Here is a 15,612-nt window from a genome sequence, read left to right as displayed (position 1 = left end):
TAATTGTGGGTCTTGGAAAACATGTTCTATATTCACTCATGCAGAATACAGGTAGAGATGGTGTTCATTGGAGTGAGAGGCGCGCCAGCCAATCAGGGCGGTAACAAAGAGACTGGCTAAATTACAACCAATCAAAAAACACATGCTCATATTTGTCTGCAACGTGTTGGGTTGCGATCACGCACGCACGGATGATGTTCCTTGCACTGGAGCTGACATTGAGTCTCAATGAGAAAAAAAATATTCACACATTTTTTCACTCCCATTGTTAGTCTTTTTCTCACAAGAAAACTATGTGTAAACACGCTGCTTTGACAAAGTGCTTGCGTTCGATTTCAAAACCCTACGACCCAGGTAAACATGTGTTGATCAAGGTGTATCCCCAGTTAACTTTTTGCTGACCGTTGTTTTTTGTTTTTTGTTGAACGCCACACTCAGCAATATTCCAGCTATGTGACGGCGGCCTGTAAATAATCGTCTGGACCAGACAATCCAGTGATTGACATCATGAGCATCGATCCACGCAATTGATGACAGTAAGGGTATCCGAACAAACGAGCGGTCACTGTGACCATCAAAACAACTGCCGGGCAAAAGAAAATATATACCCATGTTCGATGGTGACTAAAAATGATACAAACAAGAAATCGTTTTTCGATGGTGATATATTCGATACGGGAACCATAGTTGTGTTTTGGAACTTTCATTTGCAGCGTTTCGGCAACTGTTCTCAGCCATGTAACCCTTTGATAATTTTTCATCATATCCCAATTGCGTACAATCACTGGAGTATCTGGTCCAGACTCGATTATTTTCAGACTGCCGTCATATAGCTAAAACTTTTGCTGAGTGCAGCGTTAAAAAACAAACAATATTTTTTGTATCTTGTTTTCAAGTGTAAACGTTCTTTCGCCCGTCAGTATATATGGCACTATTGTGTAGAGGGAATTGATTTTTGCCGAAACGTGAAGCCGCGTAATCACTGACTAATAATGCCGTGTGTCCTTTTGGATGTATTTAACCAATAGATTTTCTTAATAGCTTCTGATTGGCTAGGAACGATGAGGTCACTTATATTTTTTCATCCAAACATCGTTCTGGCTGAGGGAACATGAACTATTTGAATAGTGAAGATCTTTTATTATTGACAGTCAGCTTGTTCGGTGTAAAGTGACGGTGTTCATCGGACTGTGAAATAAGTGAAGTGGTTCACATATGTAGCCATAATTATACTACACTAAATATAGTGTGTAAATATATACATACATGTGATACTCTGTATCGTTGTAGCATGTTCAGTATCCAGTGCCTTGTGGTAATGCTGAGCCGGTACAGTCTTGATAATACGGTCACTGATGGTCTGAATAGTTCCATTGTATTGCTGAATACTACATTTCCAGCAAGAGGTGAGGTGAGATGAAATGGGGCTTAACGTCGCGTCCAAGATTATTGCACTTATATAGCGACGTGCATGCACGTGTATGTGTGTGTGGCTGCTTGTACTAGTCCGGACTGATGCCGATTTATAGTGCTAGCACACTGAGATACCATGCCGCAGTTTAACATGAATACCCCACTCAGACACAGTATACTGACTCCGAGCCGACCAGTCCTTGTTTTAGCCCCTTAATGCCGAGCGCCAGACAGGGTAACAACAAGTACCATCTTTTAACGTCTTTTGGTATGATCCAGCAAGAAGTATCTTCTTTTATCCTACTCAATTTATACTTTTGTCCATCATAAGCAAACCTACAGACACAGTATACTGACTCCGAGCCGACCAGTCCTTGTTTTAGCCCCTTAATGCCGAGCGCCAGACAGGGTAACAACAAGTACCATCTTTTAACGTCTTTTGGTATGATCCAGCAAGAAGTATCTTCTTTTATCCTACTCAATTTATACTTTTGTCCATCATAAGCAAACCTACTGACACGAGTGTGTGGTAAGACATTAACTGCAACTTGCACATTAGCCATGGTGGTATTGAATTAACATCATTAAAAAGACGACCCGTGAAGATCCGGGGTAGAATAGGTCTTCAGCAACCCATGCTTGCCGTAAAAGGCGACTATGCTTGTCGTAAAAGGCGACTAACGGGATCGTGTGGTCAGGCTCTCTGACTTGTTTGATGCATGTCATCGGTCCCAATTTGCGTGGATCGGTGTTCATGATGTCAATCACTGGATTGTCTGGTCCAGACTCGATTATTTACAGACCGCCGTCATATAGCTGGAATATTGCTGAGTGCGGCGTTAAATAACAAAACAAACAAACTCTAAAAAAGACAATATAAAATAGATTTAGGTTCATATTATTTGGAGATAATATGTGTACACAATCAGTGTACTTTACCGGGGTAGTGCACTTTACCGGGCGCACTTTTTCACATCCAATTAGCGCTGTGGGGGCTTTAGCTTATTAGCCGACGCTCTATCACTGACCACGAGCGCTATCACATGTAATCAGTGCTCGTTTAACGGGTCATTAGCACCCCATTAACATGCGTACTTCAGTAAACAATGAATTGCCAACATGACCGACCAATCGGATTAACCGGATTAACGCTTGAAAAGGTAAGAATTTATGGCTAACACTTGCCTTAAGCAAGCTACCCTGAGGACCGAAAACGGGTGTTGGATCGTTAAGACGTGAAAGTTTCCCTAAGACCGAAAACGGGTGTTGGATCGTTAAGACGTGTAAGTTTCCCTAAGACCGAAAACGGGTGTTGGATCGTTAAGACGTGTAAGTTTCCCTAAGACCGAAAACGGGTGTTGGATCGTTAAGACGTGTAAGTTTCCCTAAGACCGAAAACGGGTGTTGGATCGTTAAGACGTGTAAGTTTCCCTAAGCCCGAAAACGGGTGTTGGATCGTTAAGACGTGTAAGTTTCCCAAAGACCGAAAACGGGTGTCGGATCGTGAAACGAGAGACCGGAGCGTGAGGCTCTGTAACGGTAAAAGCGAGGCAGCGATGGCACTATAGCGCGGTAATTGAGCGGATGGTAGAGCTCGGGCTGCGCGCGGTAAACTGAATTGTTGCCGGAGGGATAAAAACTCAGGGTGAAGCATGGACACTTGATAATGTGAAGATAAGGACGGCAACTTGAACGTACTATAAATATCTTGGAATTTTGTTTCTCTCACGGTTAATATGGTCTAGAGCAAAGATACAAACATGTTATTTTAAACGTTTTCTTGGTGTTGGTAAGTTTACAGCAAAGCTATTCTGGTTGAAACTGGACGTCATTGGATGTTAATAAATACGCAAATAAGGGTAATAAGTGCTGCATTAGCCTTCCAAAGTTATGTTATATTTATAATATTATATGAGAATTGAAAAGTCAGCTGGGCATCGTATGTGAGACAAATGTTATTTAATAGAGGTCTTGCGGATGTGTGGTTATTCTAAGATGTTGGTGACAAGAACATTTTTTTGTCTGCATTAAGAAGGCGCTTAAGAGATTTCTAATTCCAAACAGGGTACCCCAGTTTGGAATCGTCAGCTTTTTTGGTGCGTTATGTTTGTATAAAAGCTCTTCTGCAAACCGAAGTTTATATAACTGTTCTCAGAGATAAACGATTAGTAAGAGCAATGTGTTAACGTTTGAGACATTATTCGTAAAATATGCCTCATACAGAATATATATGTAATTTCATTTAGTAGATTTAGTTAATACCATATCTTTTGTTGTGTTTGGGAAATATATTCACTTGAGAAACAGTTTTGTACCTCATTATATAAACATTATAAAGGTAATATAACGTTTGCAAATTTATTTAACTCCTGGGATATTAATGTACTACGCTTGAAAGCTTTATTTGTATGTATATTATTTAAAATGAGATCGTCAAAGGTGTAGCACCCTGGACACGTGATCTAAAATATAATTCATCTAACAATTGTACGAGCTACGAAACAAACTTGATTGATTGACCACCAACGTGGATCAATGCCAGTTTTCAGGTGATGTGGCCTACAGATCATCCGTAAATTAGATGATGTAGTTGGGAACCAAGATATCTTAATTTAATCAGATTGTATGGTTTCAGAGTACGATCTAAAAATAAATCACTCATATTACAAATTGATAACTGGTTCCGCATCTAAAAGTGTTCATATTGTGACAGTCAAGACAAGACAATATAAAACAGTTCAGTCATAGTGTGATTCGACCACCCACAGAATTTCTTAGACAAACATGCTCAGAACGTCCCAACCTGCAGCAAAACACACCCAGATGGCCATACGTTAATGGTGGTTAAATTATACACGAACGAAAACTTGATCACTATGTGAACTGGTGGAGTAGGTTTGCAGCTTCTGCTTTGTAACAAGAGTTACTTATTTTACGACCGCTTCAATTAATGCAAAGACAAGGGCGGGTAACTCTAAAAGTACATCGCCTTCAAGATGTCTGCGCCCAATGCTTCACAACAACATCAGAGGCAACAACAGGGGCAGCGGCCTCTGATGGTACGTATCTGGTTCCTCATTCCAAGACACAAAGATTACTTTTGTATTTAGGGTTAAATGACCGTGTCCTAATCGTTGTTTGTCATGCAATACATAACCGAAATAACGACAGACCAAATCAGATGACAATTTAATGAATTCTCGTACGTTGCCTCATGTCATTGCCTCTGGTTTAAAGGACAATTGTATTAACCATTTGTCCAGGGCAATGTCGATCATTAATTTATATTTAAGAATTGAACTGTCATGAAATAAACACTTAGGAGTGATGAGGCTCCAGTGATGAAAGTTTTGACGATATTGCATGGTAGTATTCACAGGTCACTTTATGTTTTCCCACATGTTTTTTCAGGGTATTGGTATATGTTGCCATGTCTATTTGCTACCATTACTAGCGATGCTCTTTTGATGAAATGTAATCACTTAAGTGTTTAACGACGCCCTCAGCAATATTCTACTTCTAGCTATTGCCCTGGCAAAATGTATTCAGATACACGGTATGAAACGATCTGGGCCCACTTGCACAAAGCGATCTTAGCGCTACGACTATTGTAAGCCTATGTTAAGTATGGTCATGTATACACTGAAGTTGACATAAGTTTTATCATTATTCAAACATATACAAGTCAGAGGGAATGTGTGCATAGTCAGAAATAAATGTGAACATTAGTGACTTGTGTAATCACAGAGTTTTAGATAATTTTTATGATTAAACAATTTATCACGTGGCTAACCTTGGGTCGGGGTAGTCCTGTGCGTACCCAGGTCCTACTCAGTACCCACCCAACCCGAGTTACCTGTCCCAGCCCTAATGTTAATGTTTCCCAAGAGATGAATTGGTGATTTCGAACACGTACAATGGTAGTGAAGAATATAATTAGGATGATCCCCTTCTTGGACGCATGGATTACAAGTGATTGCAAAACACAGATTGGTTCGTTTGTTCAGTGTATTTTCTCCCAAAACCCTTTATTACGATGAAGTATTGAAATAGCACTACAAAGATGAAGCGACATGTCATAGACTCTGAATCTGTGTCCATTGCTAACATGTTACATTACACTAAACACAAGTCTGAGTCTTTTATGATACCTAGACTGACTGTCGGCATACATTGTAAGGGTAAAGCTATTGTCAGGGCATTATCATTTGCAGAAGCCTGAGGTCTTCAATTAACTGCCCGACGAAGGAGATAAAATAGAAAGTAAAATATAACCAGATTGACCTCTTGTATTACAGCGCCATACCTTAACAAAGGAAGAACAAGAGGTGATCAATGAATGCAACAAAGAAAGTTTCTATTATCGATGTAAGTATTCACCATTAAAGAGAGCTTCTTGACAACAAAATACAATAATGAAAATATATTTCTTGATGTGATAGTAATTATAAACATCTAGCAAAAGATATGAATGACTGTACCTTCAAAAGAATTACATCTGATCAAGTTGATGTCAAAAATGGTTTGTTGAATGCATTTACAGGTGTCTTCTTTTTCCCACCCTTGAACTCCTGTTTAATCTTGTTAATCAGTGTAATCTAAGGCTAAAAAAATAAGAGTCTTGGTTCTCAGTCATCAAATTCATTTTTATTTCCATTTAAAAAAAAATATAATTAATCATTCCGAGTCCAAGGGTAGTCAAAAACTGTATTCCAGTATTTAACTCATCAAAGAATACTTTTATGTAGGCCCTTCACAGGTTGAGTGTACACAACTGTTTATTTGGTTACATACAAGTTTGAACAACAACAAAAAGACACCGCCAACCTGCACTATATTTTCAAAAGCCATTGCCTGAGAACCAATTCTTTTATATTTTTTTAAGGGTAAATAAAACATGTGGCTTCTTACTCTTACAACTTCCTCCATTGCCACTTTACCCTGTGTGGAAGACACAAGAATGCTTTGAAACTTTGAAGCCTCAATCCAGTAATTACAGTCAGGATCTTCCATCACTAACAATAAACTTCGTAAGATATTTGCCACATTTGCATCACTGTCATTAAAGAAATAAACTTGTATGGAATATTTGCCCATGTTTCAATTAATGTGCTTTTCCCAATGTACATGTCAGTAATTCTAATTAAATAAATTTGATATGGATGTTAACTTTTTTTCCTCCTAACTATTTGCAATATTACTGTTAATTGAAATAATGACATGTTTTCCTTTCTGTATCCCACAAGGCCTGCCTCTCAGCCTGAGTCTGATGGCCGGCGTTCAGCTTCTTGTTAACAGGGGTATGTATGTATGTTAGTCCGACTCTCACAATAAATACTTGTTGTGAGGTCACTCTATTCATCTAACGGGGGCACAGGTGGCCCAGTCGTCTAAGGTGCCGCGATTCGCTGTGCAGAGTTGCGTCCCTTGGGCACGCCAGAAACCTATGATTGTGGGTTCGAATCCTGGTTCGCCCCGATTATGTTTCTAGGTTTTTCAGCACCATACCCGTGCTCGTGGGTTTCACTGAAGTGGTAAATGTTTGAGACCTGCATCACTTCGGGCTTTCCTCCCACATTAAGCTGACACAAAGCGGCGTTAAACCAAACTCACTCACTCACTCACTCACTCACTATTCATCTAACCATGTTTTACTGCAGTCGTATAGCTGAAACCACCTATCAATATGAACTATTCCATTGTCATCGTGCACCTCGAGTGATCTGTTCACCTTTTGCCTCAAGTTTTGTACCCATAACATTTCGAACCACCTGTTTCATTTCATCACATGTAGAGTTGGTTGTGTTTTCGTTGTAACTCCTTGTTAGCATTGAAATATTTATGTCAAAGAAAGACCTCAAAAGAGTGTAATCATGAAATTATACACTCCGCCATCACACATAATCGGTGTTCATTTCTGTTTTAGTCGGGGAATGTTATGTTTCACCATTCTGTCTTTTTGTACTTTCTTCTGACCATGGTTTGCTGAATGACCCGTTTGGTTTTGAGAGATCGATGTTGTTCATTGGCGCTCCGGCGCTCTTCTACCTTTGTGTATTATATGTTATGATTACATGCTTTTTTGTTCTGTTTTCATCACCTAATGCACAGTACATAAAACGGGTCGGGATCGGGTGGTCAAGGCTCGCTGACTTGGTTGAAGCATGTCATCAATCCCAATTGCATGGATCAATACTCATGATATCAATCACTGGATTGGGGGCCCAGTCGTCTAAATCGCCGTGATTCGGCGTCCCTTGGGCACGCCAGTAACCTATGATTGTGGGGTTCAAATTCCAGTTCGCCCCGATTATGTTTCTATGTTTGTCAGCACCACGCTTGTGCTCGTGGGTTTCACCGAAGTGGTAAACGTCTGAGACCTGCATCACTTCGGGCTTTCCTCCCACATTAAGCTGACACGCTGCGATATAACTGAAATACTGTTAAAAGCGGCGTTAAACCAAACTCACTCAATCACTGGATTGTCTGGTCCAGATTTGAATAAGTATTATTGAAATATTGCTGAGTGTGGCGTTAAACAACAAACCAACCGACCAACCACAATACTTCAACATGATATAGACAGTCAAGAATTTCAATCAGAAATAAATATGGATTATCTCCCTTTGGTGGCAAGATGCTAAATGTATGAACACAATACTTGTGCAAGCTTCATAGATGGATGCCTCCATGGTCTAATAGATTTAGCTTCTGCCCAGAGAGAGGAAGGTCTGTCGTTAGATTCCAGGCTGCATCATACCAAAAGACATTAAAAAGATGGTACTTATAAAACAAGGACTGGTCAGCTCAGATTCTGAGTGGGGTATCCGTGTTAAACTGTGGCATGGTATCTCAGTGGGCTAGCACTATTAAACCAGCATTAGTCTGGACTAGTACAAGCAGCCACAGACACATGTGCATGCACATCGCTATGGAAGTCGAATGAAACTGAACACTGCATTAAACCCAATTTCATCACTTCACACGTTTGTATACACTGTGTTCCTCCATCACTGGACCCATGAAGATTCCGGGGTAGAATAGGTCTTCAACAACCCATGCTTGCCGTAAAAGGCGACTATGCTTGTCGTAAAAGGCGACTAACGGGATCGTGTGGTCAGGCTCTCTGACTTATTTGATGCATGTCATCGGTCCCAATTTGCGTGGATCGATGCTCATGATATCAATCACTGGATTGTCTGGTCCTGATTCGATAACTTACAGACTGCCATCATATAGCTGGAATATTGCTGAGTGCGGCATTAAACAACAAATATAGTACTGTGTAGTTTTCTATCAGGAATAAATGTGCAAAATATTTCTTCAATTGGCCCTTGTTTAATGAGGCACTGACTGTTTGAAATCACCCACCCTCTTTAGAGCGCCTTATGCTAAAATTAATCCAGCAGGCAGGGGTAAGAAGTGTGAAAATAATTCAGCAGGCTAAAGGTTAAACAACAAACCAACCAACCAACCTTCATCACTGTAAATCGACCGCAATGCTTTGTAGTAGTCACACATGTCTGGTTTAAGGAAGCAAATGAAATGAGGTCGTGAATAACTCATGGGTATTCTAGCATCATCTTGTTATTATTTTGAGTTTATGAACAAAAGAAGATCGATCAGGGTGAATGAGGGCATGGACATTGTGGGTTTTTTTCAAGCAAATGTCTGTACACTTTCTACCATATCCTTTAAGATCTTGCACTCTGACTTGATGCCTCTCTCTGTCAATATTTGATATCATGTTGACATCAAGCAAAGTAGTTAATCAAATTATTGAACTGATTTTTATATTTTGAAATGGCAAGTGTTGAAAGAAACATTTGAGTTTACACCTTCCTGTATTGGGTCAGTAAGATCTACACCTGTTGCAGCATGGAGGCAAGTGCCCTGAATTGTCACATCATGTAGTGGTATATAGGACATCTTCTGTTGTGGGAAAGTTAGGGTTGTGTCACATTTGTTGTGTGTGTATTAACACCATATATTCTTCTTCTCGTCCAGGGGCGGTGGGGTAGCCTTGTGGTTAAAGTGTTGGCTCGTCACGCCGGAGACCCGGGTTCGATTCCCCACATGGGTTAAATGTGTGAAGCATCTTTTCTGGTGTCCGACTGCCGTGATATTGCTCGAAAATTGCTGATAGCATCGTAAAAACATACTCACTCACTCACTGTTCTTGTCCTTTGTTTCAGGTGTTTTAGGACGTTCTCCATCATATGGAGTTTATCCCAAACATATTGGTGAGTAGAAAACAACCGAATACTACATGCTCGTAATTTATGTACTTTGTGATAATAGCATCAGCATGTATGTTCAAGATATCATTGGTGAAGACAATAATTTCTAAAAGTTGTGAACCAACACAGTTGGTGCTAAAATGTTTGGTTTTACCTGCCCCAAATCGTTACTTGTTGCCATTTACAGTTTTTAATGTACAGATTTGGCTATGCTTACTTGACTGAAAGAAATTTTACTTGGCCCGAATTGCAGACAAATAGTTTACATCACAGACTGCTGAATGAAGAGTGAGCGTGAACAGACTGACAGAAGCCAGAAGTATACTTTTGTGTTTATATATGTATTTTCCTGCCCGATAGTCCAAGACAGCCTGTATTGCTGATGGATGTTTTAAAAGTTGCACCCCCGATGGTCGAGTTACAGTTACTAAGATAACAATCCAGCACTTTATTTTGTGAGAACTATTCTTGTCTTTACCTTTTTGCCACCGTTTTTCGTTAGTCTAGAATTTTATCTGGTCTGGTAACTTTGCCAGTCCGGTTGTCTGACTGGAATGTTTGGGAATTCTGTACACTGTCTATCAGCTACATTTATGGTTTACTAAACTTGGACTTTGGGCTAGTTGCTGACATTCAGACTGCCAAGTGAAGTGCTATGAACAGTGTTTCAGTCATATTAGAGCGTGTCAGCTTCGTGTGGGAGGAAAGCCCAAAGTGATTCAGACGTTTTCTATTTCACTAGAAACCCACGAGCACTGGTATAGTGGTGACAAACCAAGGATCATTATTAGAAATAATCTAGGAATCAAATGCATGATTATAGAATCCTTGCACACTTAAGGGACATAACTGCACAATGTGTTCCGAGGAAATGAAGAAACAAACAGAAGTGTAATGTCGAACTGTGTTATGTTGACGTAGGGGGCTGTCTTGTGAAAACAAATAACAGGATTCACACTCACAGAAATAGGATCCTTGCTCGCCTAAGGGATCCAACTCTGCACATTGTAATGTTGATGATCTGTGTTTCTGTTGATGAAGGTGCCTGTATCTTGGGCTTCATTGTGGGCAAGATGTCTTACTTTGAGACATGTAAGAAGAAAATAATTGCTAAGATTCCTAACAGTCACATGGGCTTGGCTGCAAGAGGACTACTAAAACCTGAAGATGAAATGTGAGTACAAGAAGAATCATGTATCAGTGATGGGACAACCGTATCCCTCACTACTTCCTTACTCAAATCGGATCTTGCACTTTGATGTTTGTTTGTTGTTTAACACCACACTCGGCAACTATATGATGGCAGTCTGTAAATAATCGAATCTGGACCAGACAATCCAGTGATTGATATCATGAGCATCGATCCACGCAATTGGGATACGAGGACATGCATCAACCAAGTCAGTGACCACCTGATCCCGTTGATAGCCTCTTACGACAAGCATAGTCATACTTGGATTTTGTACTTGGGTGACAGAATTAGGATTCGAAGTAAGAGAGGGAGCCTTTTATATTTTGATGGTGGGGCTGAGATTATTTGAAGAAAAACGAAATGTACACGAAAATGCTGGAAAAACTATTTGCCCTCTAGTTTTACCCATCTTCCCAAGGCAAGGGCTTTAACTGACTATATAAGTCCAGTTTTCACCCTTGCCAAACTAGGCTGGAATTTCCAGGCTTGATCATAGTGACACCACTAGTGGCTATTATGAATTATGTCCCTTCCCTGACCCTCCTACTGACCAATCGGATTCCACTTCTCGTATCACTTGCATTTGCTTCAAACAAAATGGCAGCGCTCAGTCAGGATGATCTGATCGATAATCAAGATCTATATTGTAATAAGACGGGTCTTACTATAGACTTGTTAGTCCAGCCAAACTGTAACTCCAGAATTCCAGCCTAGTTCGGAAAGGGTGGAAACTGGACTTTTATTGTCAGTTATCTCCCTTGCCCCAGGAAGATGGTTTTACTGAACAATGTAAATTTTTTATAATGGATGTCCTGAAAAAAAATAAGAGTTCCCCCAGACTTGTTTGGTGCTTTACAGGAAAAATGTTGCATTTCTTGCAGCGCGTACTGAAAAAATAAAATGTCTCAAACTAAAATCCTGAAATGAACGATGCTCTTATAATAATCTGATCATTGGTTTCCACAAAGTGGCAAATGTCAACAACCAGCTTCATGTTGAGAATGCTCTGCTGATATTAACTGCTGTTTACCTGTTAAAGGGTTCTACCTCAAACTGACTCTTACTCCACTTCAGGAATCTTTATCAGGCAGCATCACCTGTGGAAGGGGGACAACTCTCTGATCTACCAAAGGATGAGATGCGCAGCACAGATTTTGACACCGATAAGACACCAGCGCAGACACCTAAGGGGCTAGACATCAATGATAGACCCAGCTTAGATCAGGAAGGTACGTCTGGGATGGTTGGGAGGCTATTGTTGCAAAGAAAATACTGGAAATTGCTTTTGAGGAAACTCTTTTGATAAGATATGTGTATTAGACACTCGCTATCACATATAAGACTATCTCCTATTCAGTTTATAATTGATTCTCAAGTCGTGCCATGGTTAGACATGAAGTTTACGACCTCAGGAAGCTACAGCAGTACACCGACAGGTGTGTCTGAAACCTGGGATCATAGATTCTGTTACCACATTCGCCCAGGTTGTGTTTCAAGGTTTGCCAGAACCATGCCCATGCTTGTGGGTTTTATCCCTGTGGGCAAAAACTTATCACCCACATCACTTGAGTTTCCTCCCACATTCAGCTGACATTGCCATGTTAACCTCACCTCACCTCACCTCACCTCACCTCACCTCACCTCACCTCACCTCACCTCACCTACTCACATTCACTCACTCACTCATTCATTCACCTCATGCATTCACCTCAAACATTCACCTCACTCACTCACTCATTCATTCACCTCACGCATTCACCTCAAACATTGACCTCACTCACTCATTCACCTCACGCATTCCCCTCACTCACTCACTCACTCACTCACTCACTCACTCACTCACTCACTTACTCCCTGTGTTCCAGGTTTTCCATTACTAGCTCAGGACAAGGCTGCACCCAGCTTCAAGTCATATGACGACCTCAGGAACCAAAACCGCATGGACTTCGAGCGGAAGATGGCGTCCAGTGACAGCCCCTTGAACCAGCCTCCATGGCCAGCACCAGCACCACCATCTTCTCAAGGGAGACCATTCACAAGGCCTACCCCACGACAAGAAACAAGTAGGTTTCCTGGCAGTGAAATCATACCTCGCACAGGACATTCTTGATATCAAGTGTGCCTTTTTAGAATAGAAATCACACTCAACACACTCAAATTTTCCTGTGGCACTGGGTAACACAACAGAGTATATCACTGCAAGAATAATTATTGGAAATGTATTTTTGTTATTTAGGCCAATCCCGTTAAAGAACAAGGTCATGTGACAGCATGTTCTTGTAGAGCTTTGAACCCTGGGTACAACATAGCAGTGTTTGAAATTAATATGTCTGCTTGTTATTTTCATGTATACATATATAGTGGAACAGCCTTAATGTTGTTTACAGTATATGCTAAAATACAAAGGGCAAAAGATTTGTATGAATGTTTAGAAGGAATGATGCTATTTTGTAATTTGGTACCACTAAAAATTGATATTCAAAAATACCAAGCACATTAGAATGCTTCACAATCTTCTAGCACTACATCGCTGTGCAGAGTTGCGTCCCTTGGGCACGCCAGAAACCTACGATAGTGGGTTCGAATCCCGGTTCGCCCCGATTATGTTTCTTGGTTTGTCAGCACCATACCCATGCTCGTGGGTTTCACCGAAGTGGTAAACGTCTGAGACCTGCATCACTTCGGGCTTTCCTCCCACATTAAGCTGACACGCCGTGATATAACTGGAATACTGTTAAAAGCGGCGTTAAACCCAACTCACTCACTCACTCACTCTAGCACTACATTTCTGTTAGGGGGCGGTGGTGTAGCCTAGTGGTTATAGTGTTTGCTCATCACGCTGAAGACCTGGGTTCCATTCCCTATATGGGTATATTGCCCATTTCTGGTGTCCCCTGTTGTGATATTGCTGAGTATTGCTAAAAGCGACTTAAAGCCATACTCACTCACTCACTCACTCACACATTTCTGTTGTGGATCTCCATATCTATTTTAGCATGTTGTGTCCCCTGGACCCTGATATACAATTCTATACTACTCAACATTTGATAAGGATATTCCAGATAGAGTGGCCAGATAGGGGATAAATCTGACTGGCTGTTGGGAGTTATTTGCGTTCAAAAGGGATGTGATTTGGGCATGGAACTGATGCATGTTATGCTTCATTTCATAATAAACCAACGTAAACATTTATGTACATTGTTGTCTGCTGTTGATAAATCCCCCACCTGGACATTCAGTGTGTCCCTGTCAAATGTTGAGTAGTATACAGGAAATTTAAACCAGCAGTCTGTATTTCACCTCATGCATCTTCCTGAGGCAAGAGAGTTAACTGACTATATACTCCAGTTTCCACCCTTGCCAAACTAGGTTGGAATTTCTGGGCTCGATCGTAACGCCCCCAGTGGCTATTATGAGTTATGTCCCTTCTATGTCCCTTCTATGTCCCTCCTACTGAGCAAGCAGATTCCACCTCTGATATCACGTGCATTTGCTTCAAGCAAAATGGTAACGCCAAGGTCAAGACAATCAGACCGATAATCAAGATCTATATCATAATAAAATGGGTCTTACCTCACGAAGGGCATCAAATTGCGTCAGCACTTTGATTATAACATTAAAATATTTGTTGATATAAATGCTTTGCAAACCCTGCAATCAACTGAAATGTGCACAGCAGTTTATGAACAGGAAGGCGATTTTGTTTCGTGATTTTGATTGGACTATGTATAGACTCTAAGTCCAGCCAAACTATAACTCCATAATTCCAGCCTTGAAACTGGACTTTTATGGTCAGTTATCTCCCTTGCCTCGGGAAGATGCACCTCATGATGCTTATAAAACTTTAATCTCTCTGTTCCAGGCAAACCCAAGAACAAATATGGAGATGAGTGGGAAGAATAGATGCTAGTTACCTCCCTTTGGCAATGGAGCATGTGAAGTGACACCACCATTAACTCGACCGTTCTTCTCATGTTTGTACAACATATAATATTTCTCAGTCCTAAACATTGCTAAAGATTAAAGTAAAAAATCTAAATAAACTCAATCATTATCAATAACAAATATGTTATCAAATCAAAGTAACATACATCGAGCTTAGGAAATGAATTACCAATAGGTTAAGTTAAAGCGTGGTTGTTATTGAAGATTTGTCCTTGCACTTTGTTTGGCAATAAGACAGATATAATCCTGTTAGGTGTATATATGTATGGTTATAGGACTGTGCAGTGTCCTAAATTTCTCTTGTAGATTATCCAGGATTGTGACAATGGATTAAGAACACTATTTTGCTTGTGGGAATATTTTGCTTGTGGGAATGGAAAACGTAGTTGATTGACTTGTGTATATAAACTGTGTGTATGAAAAGGGAAATACAGTGTTTTTTCTAAAGTGGTGTTATAATTCCATGCTTCATGGTAGACAGCTCTCTGCTGTTTAACTGACCATAGTGAGATGTCATGCTTCATGGTAGACAGCTCTCTGCTGTTTAACTGACCATAGTGAGATGGCATGCTTCGTGGTAGACAGCTCTCTGCTGTTTAACTGACCATAGTGAGATGGCATGCTTCATGGTAGACAGCTCTCTGCTGTTTAACTGACCATAGTGAGATGGCATGCTTCATGGTAGACAGCTCTCTGCTGTTTAACTGACCATAGTGAGATGGCATGCTTCATGGTAGACAGCTCTCTGCTGTTTAACTGACCATAGTGAGATGTCATGCTTCGTGGTAGACAGCTCTGTGCTGTTTAACTGACCATAGTGAG

The 15,612-nt window shown here is 40.6% G+C and overlaps 1 protein-coding gene across 1 annotated transcript; it reads left to right on the top strand.

Annotated features, from left to right (window-relative positions):
* The first annotated feature begins 4,318 nt into the window (after positions 1-4,318).
* LOC124145996 (OCIA domain-containing protein 1-like) lies at positions 4,319-15,237 on the top strand. The gene is made up of 8 exons (XM_046516005.2): positions 4,319-4,472; positions 5,712-5,781; positions 6,660-6,713; positions 9,609-9,656; positions 10,695-10,827; positions 11,920-12,074; positions 12,711-12,908; positions 14,708-15,237. The coding sequence occupies exons 1-8, from the start codon at positions 4,410-4,412 to the stop codon at positions 14,746-14,748; spliced, it is 762 nt and encodes a 253-aa protein (XP_046371961.1). The 5' UTR covers positions 4,319-4,409; the 3' UTR covers positions 14,749-15,237.
* The last annotated feature ends 375 nt before the right edge of the window (positions 15,238-15,612 follow it).

The sequence above is a fragment of the Haliotis rufescens genome, unplaced genomic scaffold, assembly GCF_023055435.1.
Source record: "Haliotis rufescens isolate VD_foot unplaced genomic scaffold, xgHalRufe1.0.p SCAF_7, whole genome shotgun sequence".
NCBI classification, from domain to species: Eukaryota; Metazoa; Mollusca; class Gastropoda; order Lepetellida; family Haliotidae; genus Haliotis; species Haliotis rufescens.
This window is presented reverse-complemented; position numbering and strand designations above follow the sequence as displayed.

What these genes read in the sequence shown, in the direction of transcription:
- LOC124145996 (XM_046516005.2), top strand. Translation starts at nt 4,410, where the DNA reads ATGTCTGCGCCCAATGCTTCACAACAACATCAGAGGCAACAACAGGGG. An exon ending in AGTTTATCCCAAACATATTG is followed by an intron (nt 9,657 to 10,694) that starts GTGAGTAGAAAA and finishes CTGTTGATGAAG; the next exon opens with GTGCCTGTATCTTGGGCTTC. An exon ending in CTAAAACCTGAAGATGAAAT is followed by an intron (nt 10,828 to 11,919) that starts GTGAGTACAAGA and finishes ACTCCACTTCAG; the next exon opens with GAATCTTTATCAGGCAGCAT.